This window comes from Choloepus didactylus, chromosome 5, assembly GCF_015220235.1.
Source record: "Choloepus didactylus isolate mChoDid1 chromosome 5, mChoDid1.pri, whole genome shotgun sequence".
Taxonomy (NCBI): domain Eukaryota; kingdom Metazoa; phylum Chordata; class Mammalia; order Pilosa; family Megalonychidae; genus Choloepus; species Choloepus didactylus.
In genome coordinates, this window is record NC_051311.1 from 33,674,157 (window position 1) to 33,695,616 (window position 21,460).

The 21,460-nt window shown below is 37.9% G+C and overlaps 1 protein-coding gene across 6 annotated transcripts in view; it reads right to left on the reverse strand.

Annotated features, from left to right (window-relative positions):
• The window catches only part of DPP6 (dipeptidyl peptidase like 6), a 1,366,335-nt gene that overhangs the window by 302,037 nt on the left and 1,042,838 nt on the right, over positions 1-21,460 (reverse strand). For all 6 annotated transcript variants that reach the window (XM_037835750.1, XM_037835752.1, XM_037835755.1 and 3 more), the window contains one exon: positions 9,438-9,490. In XM_037835750.1, the coding sequence (XP_037691678.1) occupies positions 9,438-9,490 (53 nt within the window). The remainder of the gene's footprint in view (positions 1-9,437; positions 9,491-21,460) is intronic.

Here is a 21,460-nt window from a genome sequence, read left to right on the forward strand (position 1 = left end):
AAAACAAGAATACTAAAAAATAAATTGCAGTGGGTCAGATTCAGATGAGATAAAAAGAAGAATTTATCGAGCATTGAGAATTATAGATATTGGGCTACTACACTGAGGTTATACATACCTCTTTTAAGAGGGAAATTACAGTCACAAAGGTATTATAATTACCTCAATGTCATGGAACAAGCCTTAGCTTTGAGGGAATTTTATTATTATGGGTATATATAATTCTTCTCCTTGTAACAGAAAGAATTTAACTGGTCAGAAAGAAAAGTCTGATAATATTTAAATAAGAAAATATATATGTAATACATATTACAATAATAAGATATGTTTTGTGTATCTTATTCCACTTAATTCTGATAATGAGCCTATGATGTGGATACTATTATTATCATCATTTTAAAAATATGGAAATTAAGATCTATGGGAGTAAAATAACTCACCCAAGGCCACAGAGCTAAATATCAGCAGCAAGATGGTGGTGTGCTGGTTTGGATATATTATGGCCCCCAAAAGCCATGTTTTAATCCAATCTTGTGGGATATTTGGATTAGGCTGTTTCCATGGAGATGTGACTCACCAAATGTAGGTGATACTTTTGATTAGATTATTTCCATGGAGGCGTGGTCCCGCCCATTCAGTGTATCCAGTATGCTTGATTAGTTTAATGGAGTCCTTTAAAAGGAACAGACCCAGATGCTTGCTGATGCTTTGAGATGATAGCTCAGAGTTTGCTCTCGAGAAGCTAAGAGAAGACAAAACGCCCCAAGAGCAGCTGAGAGAGACATTTTGAAGATGGCCATTGAAAGCTGATGCTCAGAGATGCTTGGAGTTGTGGACAGAAGGATGCTCGGAGATGCTAAGCCAAGGATGCACAGGAGCTGAGAAAGGAGCTGAAACACAACCTGGGGCCAGCAGACACCAGCCACGTGCCTTCCCAGCTGACAGAGATTTCCCGGACTCCATCAGCCTATCTTAAATGAAGGTATCCTCTTGTTGATGTCTTAGTTTGGACACTTTTATGGCCTTAGAACTGTAACTTTGTAACCAAATAAACCCCCTTTATAAAAGTCAATCCATTTCCGGTATTTTGCATAATGGCAGCATTAGCAAACCAGAACAGACGGGGACTCCAATTCAGGTGTGACTACAGAGCTTAAGTTCTTTTGAAGGTACTGAGCACTGTGTATATGGATGTTATCAACCTAGAGATCTGTTTTCTAAATCAATGGAAAGCTTGTCTACATCCCAGTTTATAAAGTTAGAGAATAAGTCTGGCAAAATGAATCCATGTCTATTATTTCCACACATAACGAAACTTTACAAAGTCAACCACACACAAAAAACCTATACAAGGAAAACTACAAGAAACTGCCAAAAGAAATCAAACAGGACCTAAAAAAAATGGAAGAACATACCATGTTCATGGATTGGAAGACTAACTATAATGAAGATATCAACTCTACCTAAACTGATTTATAGATTCAATGCAGTACCAATAAAAATCCCAATAACCAAATTCTATGCAATACCAATTAAAAAAACAAATAACCAAATTTATTTGGAAGGGCAAGATGCCCCGAATAGCCAAAATTTCTTGAGAAAAAGGAACAGAGTGGGAGGTCTCACACTACCTGACTTTGAAGCATATTACAAAGCTACAGTGCTCAAAACAGCATGGTACTGGCATAAGGACAGAGATACTGACCAATGGAATCAAATTGAGTGTTCAGAAATAGACCCTTGCATCTAGAGACAAGTGATCTTTGATAAGGCAGTCAAGCCAAAACAACTGGGACAGAGCAGCCTCTTCAATAAACTGGATATCCATTTCCAAAAGAATGAAAGAGGACCCCTATCTCATACCTTATACAAAAATTAATTCAAAATGGATCAAAGACCTAAACATAAGCTAGAAGAAAATGTAGGGCAATATCTTAAAGATCTTGTGATAGGAGGTGGTTTCCTAGACCTTACACTCAAAATGCAAGCAACCAAAGAACAAACAGATAAATGGGATCTCCTCAAAATCAAACACTTTTGTACATCAAAGGACTTTCTTAGAAAAGTAAAAAGATACCTACATAATGGGAGACAATATTTAGAGACCACATATCAGATAAGGGTTTAATATCCCAAATATATAAAGCAATCCTACAACTCAACAACAGAAAGACAAACAACCCAATTAAAAAATGGGCAAAAGACATGGAGAGACACTTTTCTGAAGAGGAAATATAAATGGCTCAAAAACATATGAAAAAATGCTCAACTTCACTGGCTATTAGGGAAATACAAATCAAAACCACAATGAAATATCATCTCACACCTACCAGAATGGCCATTATCCAAAAAACAGAAAATTACAAGTGCTGGAGAGGATGTGGAGAAAGAGGCACACTTATTCATTGCTGGTGGGAATGTAGAATGGTGCAACCACTCTGGAAGACAGTGTGGAGGTTCCTCAGGAAGCTAAGTATATATAGATCTGCCATATGACCCAGCTATTCCATTGCTAGGTGTATACTCAAAGGAACTGAAAGGTAAGATACAAACAGACATTTGTAAACTGATATTTATTGCAGCATTATTCACAATTGCCAAGAGATGGAAGCAGCCCAAATGTCCATCAATAGACAAGTGGATAAACAAACTGGTATATACACACGAGGGAACATTATGCAGCTGTAAGACAGAACAAAGACAGGAACATATAATAATGTGGATGAACCTTGAGGACATTATGTTGAGTGAAGTTAGCCAGAAACAAAAGGACAAATCTCTATGGTCTCACTAATATGAACTAAAATTAATGAGCAAACTTTGAGAGTTAAAAGCTGATAACACAGGCTACCAGGAGATAGAAAGAGGGTAGAGATCAGGCATTTGATACTGAAGGACTATAGAATGTTCAGCAGGCTTGAGTGTAGAGATCCAGAAATAGATAGCATAATACTGTGCAATGGTAACACAATATTGTAAGTACACTGAACAAAGATGTCTGTGAGTAAAGCTGAAAGAGGTGGGATAGGGGAATGTATGACACCAGAGGTAAAGATAGATGATGAAGGCTGGGACTGTATAACTTGGCAAAAACTGGAGTGGCCAATGACTGTTACTAAATATACAAATATAAAAATGTTCTCACATGTAGGAAAACAAATGAATGTCAACCATGCAGAGTGTTGAAAAAAGGATGGTATTTGGGAAAAAACATAATCAAAGCAAAGTGGAGTCTATGGTCAACAGTAGTACTGTAATATGCTTCCATTAAATTTAACAAAGGCAATATACCGAAGTTAAACGTGTATGAGAGGGGGATATAAGGAAGGGATATGGGATTCTTGGTAGTGGTGTTGTTTTCTGTCCTTACTATTATATTGTATTGTACGACATTTTATTTTTCTTTTTATTATCTTTTTTATTAGTTGCCCTCAAACCCCTACTTTTTCATAGTAATCAATATGTTCAAGTGCTGACTGTGGTGACAAATGTACAACTATATGATGATACTGTGAACAACTGACTGTATACTGTGGATAATTGTATGGCATGTGAATATATCTCCATAAAATTGTAGAAGAAATACAAATAAGGGTTAAAGTGCTGGAGAAAACATGGAAAGAGGGATGTACCTAGTTACTGTTGATGAGGAGGCAGTATGGTGTAGCCTTTCTGGAGGTCACTGTGGTGGTTCCACAAGAAGCTAAGTATGTGGGGGCCATAAGGTCCTACAACCTCATTATGGGGTATGTATTTGGAAGATCTGAGAGCAGAGACATGAATGAACATTTGCACATTGGTGTTTATGGAGGCAGTATTCATGATTTGCAGTGGGTGGAGGTGGCCTAAGGGTACACTGACTGAGGAACAGAATGGTGAACTGTGGTGTATGCACACAATGGAATATACTGAACAACCACAAGGAGTGAAGTTGTGAGACACACAACGAAGTGAATGGATCCTGTAGACAGCATTTTGAGTGAAGTACACCAGAAACAAAGGCAAACCCTATAATGCCTCCCTCACCAATATGGACTAACTAAAATGTGTAAACTCAGAATTGAATGTTAGAGCACAGCCTAATAGGGAAAAGATTATTGTAATGGTCCCTAGGTTGTAAGCTCTTACAGCAGTCAAATTTATTCCTGAATTGTAATGGCTATCTCCAAATTCTGAGATGTTGATCCCTTTGTGTATAACCTGATTTGGTCTCTGGAATATTGGATATCTGTATGACACCTGAAACTCAGAGCTAGAGCTTGGCAGACATGAATGTCAGTATTAATGCATATAGCAACTGTTAAAAAAAAAAAAAAAAGAAAAAAAGCTGAAAAAGAGCCCAAACTTGAGTTAGAGATATGAATGAAGCAGATCTGGTTAAGATTGGGGCAGATTGGGGCAAATTGGGCCAAAGGGTGAAGGCTGAAACTGACTGTGGGTTAAAACTTCAACTTCCATGTGAGACCAAGGGAAGAGATGTTTATTTGATGTAGGATCTATATTATCCAAACAATATAACTTCTACAGTCAGTTTATTCAAACACCACAATTACATGGAACTTTTGACAGAAAGTGAGATATGGTAGGTCTGCATAGGTTAGAGTGAAATAGCAACACATCCCAAAGTAATTTGGGCAGAGGATAAAAATATATATGCAGGGCCCCCCCCTAAGGAGCTGGGGGAGGATGTGGAGGTGTTGGATTTCCTCACCTGGATTGTTGCTGATGTTCTCACAAACATTGGGGACTGATGGCTTGATATGCTGAGCCCTCTGTCTTGGGGCTGGCCCCTATGAAGCTCGTTAGTGCAAAGGAGAGGCTAAACCTGCTTATAATTGTGCCTAAGAGTCTCCCCCTGAGTGTCTCTTTGTTGCTCAGATGTGGCCCTCTCTCTCTAACAAAGCCACCTTGACATTTGAACTCACTGCTCTCCCCTCTCCCCATTCCCAGGGGTGTAAATCTCCCTGGCAACGCAGGATATGACTCCCAGGGATGAATCTGGATCCAGCATCGTGGGATTGAGAACATCTTCTTGACCAAAAGGGGGATGCAAAATGAAACGAAATAAAGCTTCAGTGGTTGAGAGATTTCAAATGGAGTCAAGAGGTCACTCTGGTGGACATTCTTACACACTATATAGATAACCTTTTTTAGGTTTTAATGTATTGGAATAGCTAGAAGTAAATAACTGAAACTACCAAACTCCAACCCAGTAGCCTTGACTCTTGAATATGACTGTTTAATAATGTAGACTACAAGGGGTGACAATGTGATTGTGAAAACCTTGTGGATCACACTCCCTTTATCCAGTGTACGGATGGATGTTTAGAAAAATGAGGACAAAAACTAAATGAAAAATAGTGTGGGATGGGGGGGATGATTTGGGTGTTCTTTTTTATTTTTATTTTTTATTCTGATTCTGATTCTTTCCGGTGTAAGGAAAATGTTCAAAATAGATTGGGGTGATGAATGCACAACTATATGATGGTACTGTGAACAGCATGGATGATTGTATGGTATGTGAATATATCTCAATAAAATGGAATTTAAAAAAATGTCAACCACAATTCTTAAAGGAATAAAATTTTGGTACCATTTTGTTTGGTGCCTGAAAAATAACAGTAGGTGAAAAAGGAAGGGCAACAACCTCCACAGAGTATGGACTGGCATGTAAAAAACTTTCATACTCCCTCTGAGTTTGCTAGATCCAAAAATATCAATATTACCTTATTAAGGGGTTATATATGCCCAATTTTTCTTAAAATTGATTTCTATTCTAGAAGGAGTTGATTTTCTCTAGTCCATGTGGTTTTCAAAATGATCCTATTAGATATAGATGACATATTTGAAATATACGTATTTTAAAGAAATCAAGTCAAAGGAAGAAAATAATTCAAGAAAATGTCACATCATGAAATTGTTAAGATGTGGACCAAGTCTACAAAAACTTGTATGAAAATACACAATGCACCTTTGATAGAGATGATTTAGCTGGCTACCATCTCTGCCATGGATGATTGTCTTAATTTGCTGAAATTATGATAAAACAACTTTTAATGAGGCTCTTTATATTAAAAATAAATTTAATTCTGTTTAAATAATTTGTGTAAAAGATACATGTCCTTTAAGAATACAATTTTTGAAAACTTGGTATATAAAAGTCAAACAAATATGCCCCTACATACTAGATAAATAATCTTGAGTAAATGAAAATTCAGCTGTCTTAGGATTCCCATTATAATTCTAGCCATTACCTGTAGAGAGAAATCTACCTGGCTTTAGCTACAGAGATCAAAACTACAGAAGGAGGGGAGCTAAAAGAATAAAGCATGGGATGGGTGAGAGCCTCTCTCTGGTGAAAAAGATAGGAAAGAGGGCACACTGTCCCTGTTTCTCTTCTGCCATTTGTGAAAAGAAAGGAAACTGTGCATCTGAGGGCACTGAACACTTAAATTCAACCCTTCTCTATGGCTGATTGGAACAGCCTGAAGTTAAGGGAAAAAATCAAGTTGTAAATGACAATCCCATCCTGCAAGATGGAAGGCTTCTTGCTCCAAGTGAAGAATTTAGGGGAAGGAGTGATAAAAAGAAAGGTGAAAAATTTATGAGAAAGGTACTGATCTATGTCTTTAGAAGTTTCAAGAAAGGCTCTCAATTTTTGTGTTTTTGTCTATTGTGAATTTAAATATTTCAATTTCAATTTATTTTTATTCTTAAAAGACAACTGTGTTCCACTTTGCAAAATCCACCTATGGTTTGAGCCTTAAAATGTTGGGCCATGCTCTTCTCCTGCCACCTGGTGGCAGTGCACTTACACCACTGACTTTTTTGAGAGGTCAATGAGCAAAGATGGAAGTTGCAAAAAATTCCAGGTCTAAAGAATTACAGTGTCAGAAATCCAGTCTCATTATACAAATAAGATTTTGGTGATATCTGAAATTAATCAATTAATTTTCTAGAAACTGATTTTAAGACAAAGAGGAATAGTTGGGGAGGTTGAGAACTGCCATCTTTGGAGACGCTTTGTCAGTTTATACAGTGATGGGGAGGGACATTGACTTCAACATCCATTAGCTGCAGTTTCCCTATACAAGCAAGTATTTTTCCTGTACAGATATAACAAGTGATCTGATACATCTTTCAATTTATAAGAATCCTTAGCAAATAAACAAATTAGCACTTCTCTAAAAATCTCACCTTTACAGCTATAATATTTTCCTCTTTATAGTGAAATTTTATCTTAATTTGAGTGAATTCAGGATTCAGAGTCTGCCAGTCTTGGGTTTACCTCTAGTTAGTACACAGTAGAGATGGGCAAGGTACTTAACCTGTTGGAGCTCTTAACCGTAAAATGAGGTAAGAATGCTTTTCTTGCAAAGGTGCATGGAAGTTAATCATTAAATGATGAAAATCATTGTTATCTTCACCACTATTTTTAAAAATACTGAAAGCAGCTCATTATAAGTTGCATTTTCTACGAGGGGAATTATGAGGCCCCAGGTATCTGAGCACTGAAACAGCCTTCAATAAGGATTGTCCTGTCTTTAAATTTGCCAGATTATTTGCCAAATTCTTGTGCCAGGTTCTCAGAATCTGTTTCTCCTAAATTATGAATGATGCAGTAAAATAGTAACACAATATGTTAGGCATAAAATGCTTTTTATAGTTTTGAGTTTTACAAATTTAAATGTGATGGAAAGAGATATCTATCATCTACAATAAATTCTATTGTTCTCAGAAGGGGGAAGATAAATCTCAGGGCACAATTATATTCCTGCTTGCCATGATCTTTGAAGATATACAGCTGCTTGAAAAATAATAGAATAATTCCTCCTTAGTCAAGATCCTTGCAGTTTCTATTTGAAATATGCTTTTAATAAAAAATTCTTATGGATATTTTATTTTTACCATGGTAGGCAATCAGCTTCTTCGGCCTTGATGTTTCCTAACAGTCTAAGGGAGATTATTACTCACATTTTGAGGCATATCTACTTGCACCTTTCACTTGTCTGAAGTACAAGTGAAATAATTTTCTCCATTTTCGTTTTCCAAGGATATACCCAAATTCTACCAAAACTTAGTAGAAAACAGATGGCAGCAATTGTAAACGTTCATGCTGTGGCTAATGTTCTCCTATGGAATGATACTGAACAATTCCTGCTGTTTGTTTAAATTTGCTTGGAAAAATTAGGATGCCTCACCCTTAATGTTCAAAGGAATGTACACAATATTACCAGCAGCACAATTCAATTTCTTTACAACTTTCCTGAGCACCTGACTTTTTCAAAATACTGTGATAGGAGCAATAGAGGATATAAAGAAGGAGGGAGAGGATGGGAACAAGAAGGAAGGAGAAATTATAGGAGAATGGGGGAGAGAGGAGAGAAGGAGAAAGGAGGAGGGGAGAAAAAGAAAGAATAACAACAACAACAAGCCATTCCTGCTGAACTTGCCCAGTTCTACGCTGGTTTTTTATCTGTGTCTGATTCAACAAATGTCTTCCCCAAGATGTGATCACTGTCTTTACTGCCTTTTGATTCCAAAAATGAAGCTACTGATATGCATCCAAATGTTGTGCGTATGTCTATCCAGCGCTGGAAACTTAAAAATTTATTTATCATTTTTGCTGTCATGCCTTCCCTTCCTACACATACATTTTGGGTCCCAAATCCTGCAGTGTTTTTTTGTTTGTTTGTTTGTTTGTTTTCTTTTTTGAGAGCTGGTTGAGTGTAGGAACACAGTCTGAGATTGTGAAATAGCAGGAACCTGGGAGCTCAATCTAAAATGGGCACCGATACCTTGCTTTTACGAGCACATCTAAGCTCAGCCAGGGCCATAACACGAGCACATGCACTGCTGATAAACTCGCCCAGGGCCTATTGAACAGAGAGCAGCTCTTTGTACTGGGAGCCATGAGTTAATCCTCTCTTTCGCAATGCTACTGCTGAATTTATGATCACAGTGCTTTACCTCAACCCTCTGAATACTTTCTGGGTTTGTTTTCGATGACATGTGGTGGAATGAGAGGGCTTCCACTGTATCAGTGTGTCCACCTTTTCTGTTTTATATATATAACCAGGAACCCTCCCATGAGTCCCAGGCCAATTCATGGGCCTCAGGTGCAAAGGGGCCACACCTGATTATAAAGCACCGGGAAAAATCTTGCTCCACAGAACCTATAATGTAAACCTCAGAAACCAGAGCATAAGGTGGGCAGTTATTTCACAAATGGGCAATTAACTGGACTCTAGTGACCCTATGGTACCCTCAGTGTGGTTATCTAAGGACAAGCACAAAGGTTCCAGCCACATCAGGACCCTTTGCTGTCAGAAGACAAGATGCCCCGTTTCCTAACAGGTGAACAACAGCTCAACTTTCCACCCTTCACTTCATTCTATAGATTTTTAATTAAAAAGAAAATGGAAGAAGAATCTTACCCATGAGGAATTTTGCTCAGGACATAATATCCAGTATAGGAGTGTTGATATATCTGAAATAGATAAAAAAAAGCAAGCATTGAGACAAATCACTATGAATCCTCCAAATAGCAGTGGGCCAAAAGTAGTTAATCAGGAGACCTGGAGGGAAAGTCTTTTATTTAGTTAGAAAGTTAATTTAAGTATCACATTTATTATTTTCATCATTTACCCATGGTTTACAAGGGTAGCCAGAAGCTTGATGTAATCTCCATGGCTACCTGGTTTGCTAATTAGGGGCACAGATTTCTAGTTCGACTAAATATAGCACGGATACTAATGAGGGAACTTTGGTCATCAGAAGCAGTCAAATATAGTCAGCTAGGACCAACAGGCTGTAAGACCAATGTACTGTTGGAGTTCTCTGTAAATTACGCAAAGGTCAACCAGAAATTCCATTTTGTATCCTTAATGAGCTACAATACTGAAGCCAAGATAGGTTTAATTGCAAAAACTCTTGTCCTTCTGTACAATTCGAATTGCAACTTATAACTTCTGAAGGAGTGATCAATAAAATAAGAATTCACTCAAGAGGGGAGTTAGAAGCAACACGGCTTTCGAAACTAAGGTAACAACAACAAGAAAAAACAAATCAGAATTTCCAAACTCCTCTAACTCCCTAATCCCTGATTCCTCTCTTAAAATCTTAAACCAAGAAATTAGTCCCCAATTCCCACATGCAAAAACTATGATGTGATGGATAGCCAAACAGAAGGTGGATCATGGCAACTCAGGAAATTTTAACAGCCTTCCTCTAAATGCACGGAATGTAATGGATTACACCTAGGGTTGAAGCAGGGAGAGTATTTCACTTCCCTTTACCTGCGTAATTTCTGAAAGTTGGCACTCTTGGTGGCTAAATGTTCAGTGACTGGCATTCAAAACCATCTTTCTAAAGATACTATATGAGGGACATATTGGAGAAGGAAGAAAGATCTAATGTAAAGTACGTTAAGTAGGGGAACGCATCTGGGGTACTGGTGATGGAAAAGAACCCTTTAAAGAAAACAGGTAGGATTTTGCTGTTACCACTGACTCACTACCTAGCATGGGCCACCAAATTAACTTTGAGGAAATCACTGGGGATTTAGGATTATTTGGAGAAAAAGGACCCAGACAAAAAAAGAATAAGCAACCACTGTGTAAATCCCAATAATCTGGGGTTTACAGAGACCCTGAGACTCCTGAAACAGAACTGTGGGGTCTGGGGTGGGCTAATAGAGGGTGAGGGACAGGTGTTTGACTGGAAAATTAGTCCAAGCATGGCTAGTTATAAGACATCGTCACTAAGGAACAAAACCACAATGGAGATTTTAGCTGTGCCAAGCTAATAAGAAACACATGGCCCTAACTTAGCCTGTTATTTCTGAAATCATAAGTGGTGCTGCCTCCCCAGGAGGAGAAAGGGAGAGCGTTAGTACTAGCTCCTACATACTGAGATAATTGCCGAGAGGATCCATCAAACGACCTTGCGCTTTGATAAAAGAGTGACTCTAGGAGCAGAAATAGCTTCCTCAGATGTAAAAGCAAAATGCTAGACCAATTTGTCTCATTTCTCCATAGTTAAGTTATATGGTGCTACATTATATAGTGTTTCTAAACTCTCTTTTCAAAAGCACCTTTTCGTACTATTTATCTCAATTTCTTTTCACAACAGCCTCAGGCATAGAAAAGATTACCTTAGTTTGTTAAGATAAGAATTGAGGTACAGCAGGGATAAAAAAGGATGGATGAAGGAGAGGGGGCAGGGAGGGGAACAGAAAGGAGGGGAGGCACCTAATTCTGTTACTTGAGTGTGTTGGCTGTACTTAGTGACTCTAATGAGTAGACGATGGTAGAAATAATAGGTAGAGTTTGTTTTCACTCTTTAATTTTACAGATGGTACAGATTTACAGAAAAATCATGCATAAATACAGGGTTCACATATATCACTCTACTTCTAGTGTCTTGCATTAGTGTGGTACATTTGTTACAATTGATGGAAGTGCATTTTTATAACTGACCATTAATTATAGTCCATGGTTTACCTTAGGGTTCACAATTTGTGCTGTACAGTCCTGTGGATAATTTTTTTTTAATTTTTTTATTCTGTTACCATAAATACAACTTAATATTTTCCTTTTTACTACATTGAGATATATACTTTCAGTGCTGTTAATTATGTTCACAATGTTGTGCAACCATCACCCATCCATTACCAAAATGTTTCCATCATTCCAAATAGGAACCTTGTACATTTTAAACCTTAACTTCCTATTCCCTATTCCCACCTAATCCCCTGGTAAACTATATTCTAGATTCTGACTCTAGGAGCTTCCTTATTCTAACTATTATTTCATATCAGTGAGGTCATACAGTATTTGTCCTTTTGTTTCTGGCTTATTTCACTCAATATGATGTCTTCAATGTTTCATCCATGTTATCACATGTATTAGGACTTCATTTCTGTTCATGGCTGAATAATATTCCATTGTGTGAATACAAACACATTTTGTTTATCCATTCATTGGTCGATAGACACTTGGGTTGCTTCCATCTTTTGGCAATTGTGAATAATGCCTCTTTGAATACCAGTGTGAAAATATGTTTGAGTCCCTGCTTTCAATTCTTTTGGGTACATACCTAGAAGTGGGGTTGCTGGGTCATATGGTAATTCTATACTTAACTTTCTGAGGAACTGCCAAATTGTCTTCCACAACAGCTGCACCATTTTACACTAGCATCAACAATGAATGAGTGTTCTTATTTCTCCACATCCTCAGCAACAGTAGTAATTTTCCATTTTGTAAAAAATGGTAGTCCTTCTAGTAGGTGTGAAATGGTATCTCACTGTGGCTTTTATTTGCATTTCCCTGTAATGGCTTTTGATGTTGAGAATTTTTTTCATTTGCTTTCTGACCCCTTGTACATTTCTTTGGAGAAATAGCTACTCAAGTCTTTGCCCATTTTAAAAACTGGGTTGTCTTTTTGTTGTTGAGTTGTAGGATTTCTTTATATATTCTGGATATTAAACCCTTATCAGATTTGTGCTTTCCAAATATTTTCTCCCATTGTGTAGGTTGTCATTTTACTTTCATAATAAATTCTTTTGATGCTTAAAAGTTTTAAATTTTGATGATCCCCCATTTATCTATTATTTCTTTTGTTCCTTGAGCTTTTGGTGTAAAGTCTAAGAAACCATAGCCAAACACAAGGTCCTGGAGATGCTTTCATAATTTTTCTTCTAGGAGTTTTATAATCCGGGTTCTTAAAATTAGGTCTTTTCCATTTTGAGTTGATTTTTGCATATGGTGTGAGGTATGGCCCACCCTCATTCTTTTGCATATGGAGATCCAGTTTTCCTGGCAAAATTTACTGAAGAGACTTCTTTCCCAATTGAGTGGTCTTGGTCCCTTGTAAAAAAATTAGTTGGCCAGAAATGTGAGGATTGATTTCTGAACACTTAATTTGATTCCATTAGTCTATATGTCTGTCCTTGTGCATGTACCATGCTGTTTAGATAACTGTGGCTTTGTAATAAGTTTTAAGTTGGGAAGTGTTAGTTTTCCATCTCTTTTCTTTTTCAAGATAGCTTTGGCTGTTCCCGGTCCCTAACCCTTCCTTATAAATTTTATAATTGGATTTTCCATTCCTGGAAAGAAGGCTATTGGAATTTTTATTAGGATTGTGTTGAATCTGTAAATTGCTTTGGGTAGGATTGACATCTTAGTATTTAGTCTTCCAATCTATGAATGTAGAATGTTCTTCCATTTATTTATGATTTCTTTTAGCCAGGTTTAGTAGTTTTCTGTATACAAATCCTTTACATCCTTGGTTACATTTATTCCTATATACTTGATTCTTCTAATTGCTATTATAAATGGAATTTTTTTCCTTATTTCTTCTTTCAATTGCCATTACTAATGTATGGAAATACTACTGATTTTCAGATGTTGATCTTGTACCCCGCCATTTACTAAATTCATTTATCAGCCCTAAGAGCTTTGTTGTGAATTTTTCAGGGTTTTCTACATATTGGATCAGGTCATCTGCAAATCGGGAAAGTTTTACTTCTTCCTTTCCAATTTGAATGACTTTTATTTATTTTTTGTTTCCTAATTGTTCTGGCTAGAACTTTCAGTACACTATTGAATAACTGGACATCCTTATCTTACAGGGAAAGCTTTCAGTCCTTCACTATTGAGTATGATGTTAACTGTGGGTTTTTATATATGCCTTTATCATGTTGAGGAAGTTTCCTTCTATTCCTAGTTTTCTAAGTGCTGGATTTTGTCAAATGCATTTTCTGCATTGAGATGATCAGTTAATTTTTTCCTTCATCCTGTTCATGTGTATTACATTAATTGATTTTCTTATGTTGGATCACCCTTGCATACTTGGGGTAAATTCCCCCACTTGAACATCATGTATAGTTCTTTTAATGTGATGTTGGATTCAGTTTGCTAGTATTTTTGCTAAGGATTTGTACATCTATATTCACAAGAGATAGATATCACTCTGTAATTTTTTCTTGTGTTATCTTTATCTGGCTTTGACATTAGGGTGATGTTGACTATAATACCTTGTGATAACGAATTATAGTGTGTTCTCTCCTCTTCAATATTTCGGACATGTTTGAGCAGAATTTGTGTTAATTCTTGTTAGAATGTTTGGTAGAATTCCCGTGAAGCCACCTGGTTTGGACTTTTCTTTGCTGTAAGGTTTTTGATTAGTGATTCAATCTCTTAATTAGTGATTTGTTGAGATCTTCTATTTCTTCTTGAGATAATGAAGGTAGTTTGTGTGTTTCTAGGAATTTGTCCATTTCATCTAGGTCATCTAGTTTGTTGGTGTACTATTGTTCATAGCATCTTCTTATACTTCTTTTTATTTCTGTGGGATTGAAAGTAATGTCCCCCTTTTTGTTTCTGATTTTAGTAATTTGTTTCTTTTCTCTTTTTTCTTCATCAGTCTAGCTAAAGGTTTCACAATTTTATTGATCTTTTTCAAAGAACCAACTTTTGGTCTTGTTGATTCTATTTTTTTTTAATTATATATTTCATTTATCTCTGCTTTAATTTTGGTTATTTCCTTCCTTCTGCTTTTTCTTAGTTTGCTCTTCTTTTCCTAGTTCTTCCAGTTTGACAGTAGGTCTTTGTTTCGACACCTTTCTTCTTTTTTAATGTAAGCATTTAGAGCAATAAATTTCCCTCTCAGCACTGCATTCTCTGCATCCCATGTTTTCATATGCTGTGTTTTCATTTTCATTTGCGTCAAGGTATTTCCTAACTCCCCTTTGACTTCCTCTTTAACTCATTGGTTGCTTAAGAGTGTGTTGATTAATTTCCATATATTTGTGAATTTTCCATTTCTCCCTTTGTTATTGATTTCCAGCTTCATTTCATTGTGGTTGAAGAAGATACACTGTATGATTTCAAAATTTTTGAATATATTGAGACTTGTGACCTAAGATGCAGTCTCTCCTGGGGAATGACCATGTGTACCAGAGAAGAATGTGTATTCTATTACTGTAAGGTGAGGTGTACTATATATGTCTGTTGGGTCTATTGGTTTAGAGTATCAATCAAGTCTTCTGTTTCCTTATTGACCTTCTGTCTAGATGTTCTATCCATCAGTGAAAGTAATGTATTGAAGTCTCCTACTATTAATGTAGAACTGTCTATTTCTCCTTTTAAATATTTCAATATTTGCTTCATATATTTTGGGACTCTGCTGTAGTGAACATATATTTATAATTGTTATGTCTTCCTGTTGAATTGACCTTTTTATCAACACATAATGAACACCTTTGTCTCTCATAATAGTTTTTGAATTAAAGCTAATTTTATCTGATATTTTTATATCTACCCCAGTTCTCCCTTGGTTACTACTTGCATGTATATATTTTTTTCTGTCCTTTCTATTCCCAACCTACTTACGTCTCTGAAATTAAGGTGTCTCTCATAAACAGCTTATACTTGGGTCATGCTTTTTTATGCATTCTGCCAATCTCTGTCTTTTGACTAGAAAGTTTAATCCATTTACATTTAAAGTAACTACTGTTAATGCCAGACTTTCTTCTGACATTATGCTACTTAGACTCTGTAATTCTTATATTCTTTTTGTCACTTAATTCTTCTGTTAACAAATATACCTTCTACCCCTTTCTATCTTTCTTTCCTTTCTGGGACACCCATAATGTGTATGTTGGTATGTTTGATGGCGTCCCACAGGTCTCTTTGGCTATTTTCACTTTTTGTAATTCTTTTTTTCTTTCTGCTCCTCAACTTGACTCATTTCAATTGTCTTGTTTTTCAATTGTCTTATTTCTAGTTTGCTTATTCTTTCTTCTGCCAGCTTCAATTTGCTTTTTAAACCCTCTTGGGAATTTTTTATTTCAACTCCAGTTGTATCTTCAAGTCCAGTAGTTTTGTTTGGTTCCTTTTGAGAATTTCTATCTTTTTATTGAGATTCTCATATTGTTTATTCATTGTTTTCCTGATATCCTTTATTCCTTTCTCTGTATTTTCCTTCATCTCCTTAAGCATATTGAAGATTATTTTTTTAAAGTCTTTGTGTGATGTCCACAGTCTGGTCTTCTTTGTTAATGTTTTCTGGATTTTTACCCTCTTCCTTTGGCTAGGTCATCATTTTCTGTTTCTTTGTCTTGTAATTGTTTGTAACGTAAAATTGTATTTTAGCATTTTAAAATGTTAACTCTGAGATTTAAGCCCTGAGATATGTTTCTTGAATTTGTATCCAGTTAGTCATTAGACAAGGATTGTCTTTAGTGTCAGGAGCTAACAATACAAAGCAAACCTAAGCAAAATACACCTTTCACATTCTTTGAATATTGGCTTTTCCTTGGCTGATGCTCTCCATCAGGGTTCAGCCCTCCTGTCAGTAAGGTCATCCCAAGGCAAGTGCAAAATCCTCCCTATCTTTTCTGGGCCTGCAACTTGTCCTGGGCTTTTTGCTTGCTAGTGGTCTTAGGAGTTCTTCCCTTTACAGGGGGGTTGAATGCCCCCTCTACTCCCTAGGAAACCGATCTTCTCCTTCTCCAGGTGTTTCGCTGCAGGACTTAGAGAGGATAAGCCTTTGCCCTAAGTTACCTGACTCAATTGTTTCTTACACTGCTTTCCTTGTCTCAAGTTGCTTTTTTCCTAGAGGGCAAATTCTTGGAGTAGGGGGCATGCTCCAGAAGAGTTTACCAAGTCAGTCTCTCCCAGCTGGAACAAGGCCAGGGACTCACAAAGGGAGCACAGGAGAGTTCCAAATTTCCCTGGGGAGGGATACAGGGAGGGAATAGGAAGGGCACCAGGAAGTTCTCTCATGGCTCCCCAAAGCTGCACTTTCTTGACTCAGTAGTGCCCAGCAAATGCAGCCCTTAAACTGTCCTCCTTAGCACAGAGGAAGCATACCATCTTGAAATGTCCCCTGCTGCCTTTGTCTGGGGTGATTTGGGACAACGGTTGCCCTCAGAATGGGGCCCCAAGCAAACTGAACTAGCTAATCAAAGTCAGTGATCAGTGATTGGCCCATGTTCCCCCACTCAAATCTGAGGAATGAATTTTTATGTCCCTATCTGGCACCAGCAAGCCATGCTAGGGGCCAGACTCTAATGCTGTCTGCTGTGAGAGTGAGGGATGGGTGGCTATATCTGCCATGCCGAGAAAGCAATTTACTGGTATTTACCATAATCTACCATACTCGTACTCCTGTTCTTCTCTGGATGCTCAATAGTGTTCTACTGGACTTTGGAGTTTCAAAACAGTTGGTTCAGACAATTCCTGTCTGTTTATTAGTGTTTCTGAGGGAGAACCTAAGATGGCGGCTAGGAGAGACAGGGCAAAAAAACACCTCCATGAAAAATACTAGATAAAAGCCAGAAAGTGACCCAGAACACCAATTCCAGTGATGTACCAGCTGGACAAGGTCTGCTAAATCCACAGGGACTGTGCACTTGGTGAAACCAGGAGTCTGCGTTCTGAAATGAGTGCGTAAACCTGCTGAATATCCGGCAGCCACATTGCAGTGTGGGGAAACTGTGGGTTGGCGTTTGGAGGTGGACTAGTTCTTTTTTAAAAAAATCTAAAAGTGGCTGCAGATATGGCAGCAAGAACCACACAGTGAAGTACACTGGCAGGAATGGGCTGTGTGAATGCCTCAATATCTGGCGTGGAAGATAGCCTTTCGCACACCCGCTGCTAATTGTCTTGGAGCAAGGAAGGCAGAGGTGAGCCAAAAGGGGAAAAAAACCACACCACTTGCAGCCATTTTCCCAGCGGGCTGGGAACACTCCTGCCCGGCACAGGCATCACAGCCTAGATCCACACCAAAAATCCAGTGTGACAGGAAGTGTTTCCAGCAACACATGCACATGCCACAATATTGGGTGTGGACAATAGCCTTTCGTACACCCACAGCTAAATGTCCCAGAGCTGGGAAGGTGGAGCTGTGTGAAAAGGGGGAAATTAACATGCCCCATTCAGCCATCCTTACAGCAGGCTGGGAATGCCCCTACCCGGCCCAGAGGCCCAGAACTTCCCTTGAGGGATGGTGCGCACTTGTGATATAGCACAACCTTCCCTCAGCAGAGGCCCTAGAAGGGCACAGCTTGGAAGAGAGACCCACTCAGAAATCCCAGGATCCATACACCAATACCAAGGACTTGTGGGTCAGTGGCAGAGACAATCTGTGGTGAGACTGAAATGAAGGTTTAGACTCTTGCAACAGCCTTAAATCTCCAAGAACACCTGGGAGATTTGATTATTAAAGTTGCCCTCCCTCTCTAACAGTTCAGAAACACGCCGCACATTCGGGGTGGACAGCACCAACAACACACCCAAACTTGGTGCACCAATTGGACCCCACAAGAATCAGACCCCCACAAAGACAAAGTTGGGAAGAACTGACTTGAGGGGAACAGGTAACTTGCGTATGCCACCTGCTGGTTAGTTTGAGAAAGTGTACGCCACCAAGCTGTAGTTCTGACAAATTACAGATTAGTCTTTGAATAAGTCTACATATCCTAAAAGAACCCTATCAAGTAAAGCAAATGCCAAGAGGCAAAAAACAACAGAAAATTTTAAAGCATATGAAAAAACCAGACAATATAGAGAACCCAAACCCAAACATCTAAATCAAAAGATCAGAGGAGACACAGTACTTGAAGCAATTAATCAAACAACTAAAGACAAACAATGAGGGCATGGCACAGGATATAAAGGACATGAAGAAGAACATGGCACAGGATATAAAGGACATGAAGAACACCCTAGAAGAGCATAAAGAAGAAATTGCAAGAGTAAATAAAAAAACAGATGATCTTATGGAAATAAAAGAAACTGTTGACCAAATTAGAAAGATTCTGGATACTCACAGTACAAGACTAGAGGAAGCTGAATAATGAATCAGCGACCTCGAGGACCACAGAATGGAAAATGAAAGAACAAAAGAAAGAATGGGGAAAAAAAAATCAAAATGGACCTCAGGGATATGATAGATAAAACAAAACGCCCAAATATAAGACTCATTGGTGTCCCAGAAGGGGAAGAGAAGGGTAAAGGTCTAGGAAGGGTATTCAAAGAAATTGTTGGGGAAAACTTCCCAAACCTTCTACACAGTATAAATACACCAAGCATAAATGCCCAGTGAACTCCAAATAGAACAAATCCAAATAAACCCACTCCAAGACATATTCTGATCAGACTGTCAAATACTGAAGAGAAGGAGCAAGTTCTCAAAGCAGCAAGAGAAAATCAATTTACCACATACAAAGGAAACAACATAAGACTAAGCAGTGACTACTCAGCGGCCACCATGGAGGCAAGAGGCAGTGTCATGACATATTTAAAATTCTGAGAGAGAAAAATTTCCAACCAAGAATAATTTATCCAGCAAAGCTCTCCTTCAGATTTGAGAGAGAGCTTAAATTTTTCACAGACAAACAAATGCTGAGAGATTTTGCTAAGAAAAGACCTGCCCTATTTCAGATACTAAAGGGAGCCCTACCAACAAGGGAAACAAAGAAAGGAGAGAGAGATATAGAGAAAGGTTCAGTACTAAAGAGATTCAATATTGGTTCATTAAAGGACAATAAGAGAGACAGGGAAATAATATATCTGACAAACATAAACGAAAGGACAAGATGGCTCATTCAAGAAATGCCTTCACAGTAATAACGTTGAATGTAAATGGATTAAACTCCCCAATTAAAAGATATAGATTGGCAGAATGGATCAAAAAATATGGACCATCAATATATTGCATACAAGAGACTCATTGTAGACACAGGGACACAAAGAAATTGAAAGTGAAAGGATGGAAAAAATATTTCATGCAAGCTACAGCCAAAAGAAAGCAGGAGTAGCAATATTAATCTCAGATAAAATAGACTTTAAATGCAAGGATGTTATGAGAGTCAAAAAAGGCCACTACATACTAATAAAAGGGGCAATTCAACAAGAAGAAATAACAATCATAAATGTTTATGCACCCAATCAAGGTGCCACAAAATACATGAGACAAACACTGGCAAAACTAAGGGAAGCAATGGATAGTTCCACAATAATTGTGGGAGACTTCAACACATCACTCTCTCCTATAGATAGATCAACCAGATAGAAGACCAATAAGGAAATTGATAACCTATATAATCTGATAAATGAATTGGATTTAACAGTCATATATAGAACATTACATTCCAAATCACCAGGAGACACATTCTTCTCTAGTGATCATGGAACTTTCTCCACAATAGACCATATGCTGGGACATTAAACAAGCCTCAATAAATTAAAAAATAATTGAAATTATTGAAAGCACATTCTCTGATCACAATGGAATATAATTAGAAGTCAAAAACCATCTTAGAAAATTCACAAACACCTGGGTGTTAAAAATGAGGGGAGATGAAAACATTCCCAGATAATCAAAAGCTGAGGGACTTCATCACCAGTAGATCAGTCCTGTAAGAAATGCTAAAGGCAATTGTGCAGGCTGAAAGGAAGGGACACTAAACAATTGACTGAAACCACATGAAGAAATAAAGATTTCTAGTAAAGATCACATGGTAAATTAAAAAAAATAGCATTTCTGGTGGAGGGATTTATTCCTGGAGCTTCCTACTCCTCTGTCTTCCCACAATTCTCTGGTGTGAGCCTTCTGAGACCAAGTTATAACAGGTACTCTTGCTTCCTCCCTGCAGTTTCTTGAATTATCTGCTTCAGGGAAGACTAGCTGCCATGTTGTGAGGATACTCAAGTAGCCCAATGGAGAGGTCCATGTGGCAAGAGCCATGTCTCCTCTTTATTACACTGCCAATAGCCAGCGAGGGACTGAGACTTCTGTGGAAGCCTTGAAGGAAGTCGGTCCTTCAGCATCAGTCAAGCCTTCAGAGGACTGCAGCCCTGGCTGACATCTTGATTGCAACTTCATGAGAGACCCTGAGCCAGAACCACTCAGCTAAGATGGTCCTGAGTTTCTGACCCACAATAACTATGACATAATAAATGTTGGCTGTCTTAAGCCACTAAGTTTTGGGGCCACTTCTTATTCAGCAATAGGTAATTAATACAGCTGGCTTAAATCCAGAAAAAAAGAGAGTTGTTAAATCAGATGTGGATACATTTCTTCTGAGTTACTGGGTTCCCTCCCTATAAACTTCCAGCAACTTCTAAAACAAACAAAAAATCCTCCTTATCAGACCATTGTCAATTTGGAAGAAGTGAGAAATTGGGGGAGGGCCATTTATAGAAAAAACTCTTGGCGGAAGCTTTTGAAAATACTGTAGAGTATAGTCCAAAGCACCAGAGATGTTGATGGTCATGATGCTGATGAAGATGATGAGAGTAACTAGCTCTTCTGGAGCATGTATGACGTAGTAGGTACTATGCCAACTCTTGGCATGCACGAGCTCAGTCTTTATGTGGCAGGTGTTCTCACTTTTATATCCCGGAAAATTGAATCTTAAGGAATTCAAATCAAATCTAAGTGGGATTTG